This window comes from Medicago truncatula, chromosome 4 (assembly GCF_003473485.1).
Source record: "Medicago truncatula cultivar Jemalong A17 chromosome 4, MtrunA17r5.0-ANR, whole genome shotgun sequence".
Taxonomy (NCBI): domain Eukaryota; kingdom Viridiplantae; phylum Streptophyta; class Magnoliopsida; order Fabales; family Fabaceae; genus Medicago; species Medicago truncatula.
In genome coordinates, this window is record NC_053045.1 from 42,309,834 (window position 1) to 42,314,172 (window position 4,339).

Below are 4,339 nucleotides of genomic sequence, written 5' to 3' on the forward strand. Positions count from 1 at the left end.
GAAGATGACTAATCGGACTTCATTCTTCCCTCATTTGTTTTTTTTTTTTTTTTTTGTAGATTTATTTGTAAGCATTGAATTGTTGATTTGGTTTGACAACTTTAATTGTAGCTAGAGTCTAGGGAATGTGCAGAGAAAAATTAATCGATAACTTTGTTTCATCCCTTATTTTTGAACTAAAAACATTTATGAAGAATTATCGTTAACACATAAAGAAGACTAACGGCAATCATACATTGAAAAGTTTTGCCCCTCAAAATACCAGGGGATTTTGTAACTATACTGTTCGGAAATGAGAAAAGCCTAACATAGACATGTCACATTGTCATGCCTTACAACATGATGGAGGATGGTTGAAAATGTGTCTTTTTTTGATGTGGCAAATCAATTATATAAATAGAAAGGAGTACTCTAACCTATTACAACTGCAGTACAATTAAACAGAAACACAACCGTTGAACTGTTGAAGTAGCAAAGAAAACAATTCTTCAGAGACAACCCACCCAAGGAAAAAAGAAATTACAACAGAAAACAAAACGACAACAAAAACAACAACAAAAGTGGAAGACCATGATACAAAGCAAGAGTGCCAAGTGATGGAGATCCAAGGAAAGCTAACACTCATCGAAGAGTCGGAGGCTATTTGTCCAAGCAAAGTAAGGGTTCCATCGACCACTCGTACAAAGTGCTGTTGTAAATGTGTCTAAAACATGAAACGAGTAATAATTGTTTCATGGCTCCGGTTGCATTTTTTCACATTCTTCTCGAGCTTCTTGAAAAAGAGAAGTAGACACATATCTTTCACCGAAGCTTGGGAATACAACCTGCAATAAATAAAAAGTTTGTGGGGTATTAAAATAAAAACGAAGTATTTTAATTCTGTAAAATTGAAATTTTATGAAACTTTTACGGGTAAAAAAGATAATAAAGTTGACATTATTATGAAAATAACAGAATATGATCAGATTGGCTGAAGGGAGACATATAATACATCTCTAACTTTTTTATATACCATCCAAGGTGGATTAATAAAACTCCTTACATGAGTAATTTTTTTTAATGAGGATGAATGCATACCACAATAAGCTTTCCCTCATTTTCAGGTCTCTTAGCAACCTGCAATGCAGCTGTAGCAGCACAACCTGAAGAAATTCCCACCTGTTTTCCAATGGTAGGAATGTATGTAAGGATCAAAGTATAAAGCAAATAGTTTATCAATATACAAAAGTTATTATGCCCTGCTTTAATTATGCTTTAATATATGGTCCCGTGCATGATTGTTTCAAAAGCTGCTTTAGCATGTAACTGTGTAAGTGCACATGATAGACAAAACGATGAACATAAAGCACTAACCAGCAAGCCTTCTTGTAGTGCTATTTGCTTTGCAGTTTTGACAGATTCTTCGCCGGATATCTGCAAAAGTTGCCACATGCAGACAATCATAAGAGAATGTCTTGATTAATCAGATAATGCATTGGATTTTGATGATCACATATAAATGAGACAAGAACAGACCGCTATAACTTCATCAAGGATTTCTTTATCCAAATTCTTGGGCACAAAACCAGCTCCAATACCCTGAATTATGTGCGGTCCTGTGATTTAGCAGGAAAAAATAAATAGATAAAAGCTCTTTAAAAGAAATAACATAATAGACTTGGAATTGTAGAAACTTATTTTATTTCTTACGTGGCTTTCCTCCTGAAAGTATGTTGCTTTCGAGAGGCTCTACACCGATACACTAATTGATACAGAGAGAATAAAATGTTAAATGGAAATCAACAAGCTAGGTAAAGCTTCTCTTGAGAATGATTTACCTTTATTTTTGGATTTTGTTGTTTTAGGAATCTACCAGCTCCAGAAAGAGTTCCACCAGTTCCAATTCCCGCGACTAAAATATCTACTTTTCCTTTTGTATCTTTCCATATCTCTGGCCCAGTATTCTCAAAATGCACCTTAGGATTTGATGGATTATCAAATTGTTGAAGCATGTATGCATTAGGTGTATTTTTTACAATTTCTTCAGCTTTTTGAACTGCTCCACTCATAGCCTTAGAATATTCGGTCAAAACAAGCTCAGCTCCAAATGCTTTCATAAGAACTCTTCTTTCTAAACTCATTGAAACAGGCATTGTCAAAATGAGTTTATAACCTTTAGTAGCTGCTATAAAGGCAAGACCAATTCCTGTGTTCCCACCGGTAGGTTCTACCAAAATACTCTGAAGTGCATACCAGAAACAAGTAATTAACAATCACGAGAGATAACATTGTTTTTTTGTTTTAATACTCATGCACAAGTAATTAACAGTACACATGCATGATTAGTCTTTCTATCGTATTTTACCTTCCCAGGTGTTATGAGTCCTTTCTGCTCGGCATCAAGGATCATGCTATAACCTATCCTGCAAGAAAACAAATCAGAAATAAAATACAAAAAAAATAAAAATATAGAGATAGATTGAATTGAACCCCTATATGCAAATTTACGTGCGCATATATTAAGAGCACCCCCAATGTTGTCAATTGCAAGAAAATAACAGTTTGTTTAAATTATGCTGAGCAATGATGTTATAGTCGCTATTTACACCTAAAAATAATGATGCTATAATGCAAGGGAACATTTAAGTTCGACAGTAACTGCTATGCTATAATGCTATATCCGATATAACACCATTGATACCACCAACAACGTTTGTTCCTTACAATTAACTAGCTGAAATTATCTACTGCTACTATTAAAAATATGGGATTTAGATGCATGCAGTCCTGCCTTTGGGACAGATCTCACTGTCTGGTTAAGATTAGATGGTCCAAATATAAAGTTTGTATTCTAAGATTTAATGCGAACTTTTAGATTGATCCATCTTAATCGAAAAACTAGAGCTATGCATGACTGCTGCATGTCCTTGGGATCCAAAAATATCAGCCATTGACTAACCAACAAATAGAAAGGAAACAAAAACAAAAATGCAAGATAAAGAAACCAAAATGTTTAAAAAGGAAGAAGAGAACAACTAATGCTGTCACACACACCTACCTGTCTTTGACACTACAACATGGCTCCATAAGCTCAAGCTTAGCAGCAATATTAGCAACTGAGCCCTTAGTGATACTCTTCAGGTAAACCATTGGCGTTTTTCCTATGAGCTGTACCATGTCAACAGAAAAAATGGATATTCATCGCTGAATTGCTTGGATATTCTCAAGCACAGACAAAATAAGCAAAACAAAACAAAACAAAAATAGTGTGAAACCGACCTGTGTAATATCATCGGCAATATTGAGATCATCGTTGCTAGTTTGGGATTCGACAGAGACAATGGAAGACGAAAAGATCCTGGTGGAGCTGAAAGAGTGGCTGATACGGCAGGCACGAAAAGCACAAGACAAAGACTTCACTAAGGAGGAAGAAACCATTGTCGCTTGTTGAGAATTCTCAGATCACATAACATTATTAAAAGAAGATAAGGTACACGCAAGAAATACACAAGATCGTGGTTGATTGTGTTTGTTTATTTTAATATTACACCATGATTGAAATATAGTAAAAGATAGATTAAAATAATAATTAGCACTGAAACAGTGAAATATAATATTTGAATACCTCCATGATTGAAATATTTTTTATAACCACTTGTCTGACCCTGTCAGCACTCACCTAACCGCCAACTCCAATTCTGCAAACCACCGCCATTACTTAGCAAGTCATGAGCCTTTGAAGGATAATTCCCTTCAAGTTAAGACTTATGAGAGATATAAAGAACTAAGATGTAAATTCTAGATATAATTTAATGCCTTGAGTGCAAAAAAATCCAGGTCTCAATTCTGAAAGTTGAAACCGGATATGAAACTAAAAATGTTGGTATTAGTATGAGTAAAAGGTTTCCATTGAATCTCCGTGAGCTTAGCTCAGTTGGTAGGGATATTGCATATTATATGCAGAGGTCAGGGTTCGAACCCCGGACACCCCACTTCTCCACAATTAAATTATGTGAGCTGTAACCACTAGGCTACTTGACCAAAAAAAAAAAAAGTTTACATTAAATAAAAAAAGTGAATCGCCCATTAACTTGATGTTGTAAGGTTTTAGATAGAGATATGATGGTGGTGTCTCTCTCATTTGTATGGTTGTTCTTGATCCAATGTGGATGATCTCTCCGACTCTTCTTATGATCCAACAATGGCATAGAGTCGATGGTTTGATTGATTCTTGTATTACAAGTCTTTCTGAGCAAGGTGTTCAACGGGTGTGTTATGTTGAGAGCAAGCAACGACGGGGTAAGTACATATGAATGAAAAAACTTCTATTTGAGGATAAACATACTCATATCAATATATG

The 4,339-nt window shown here is 35.0% G+C and overlaps 1 protein-coding gene across 2 annotated transcripts; it reads right to left on the reverse strand.

The window, feature by feature from the left end:
- Positions 1-236: 236 nt before the first annotated feature.
- LOC11445174 (cysteine synthase, chloroplastic/chromoplastic) lies at positions 237-3,494 on the reverse strand. 2 transcript variants are annotated; one of them, XM_003608039.3, is made up of 9 exons: positions 3,259-3,494; positions 3,038-3,147; positions 2,345-2,402; positions 1,818-2,219; positions 1,690-1,741; positions 1,516-1,595; positions 1,354-1,413; positions 1,078-1,158; positions 237-824 (listed from the first exon to the last, which is right to left on the reverse strand). In XM_003608039.3, exons 1-9 carry the CDS (start codon positions 3,415-3,417, stop codon positions 732-734), a joined length of 1,095 nt encoding a protein of 364 aa, XP_003608087.1. In that variant the 5' UTR covers positions 3,418-3,494; the 3' UTR covers positions 237-731. The 2 variants fall into 2 exon arrangements, with proteins under 2 accessions (XP_003608087.1, XP_024638055.1); XM_024782287.1 differs by lacking the exon at positions 3,259-3,494 and having other exon boundaries at positions 2,345-2,397.
- Between the last annotated feature and the right edge of the window lie 845 nt (positions 3,495-4,339).

Bases quoted from the DNA above. Each gene is read 5' to 3' on its own strand.
- LOC11445174 (XM_003608039.3), bottom strand. From the start codon at position 3,417: ATGGTTTCTTCCTCCTTAGTGAAGTCTTTGTCTTGTGCTTTTCGTGCC. The intron at 2,403-3,037 runs GTAGGTGTGTGT...GTTTTCTTGCAG, and splicing joins TGTTGTAGTGTCAAAGACAG to GATAGGTTATAGCATGATCC. The intron at 825-1,077 runs GTATGCATTCAT...TATTTATTGCAG, and splicing joins ATGAGGGAAAGCTTATTGTG to GTTGTATTCCCAAGCTTCGG.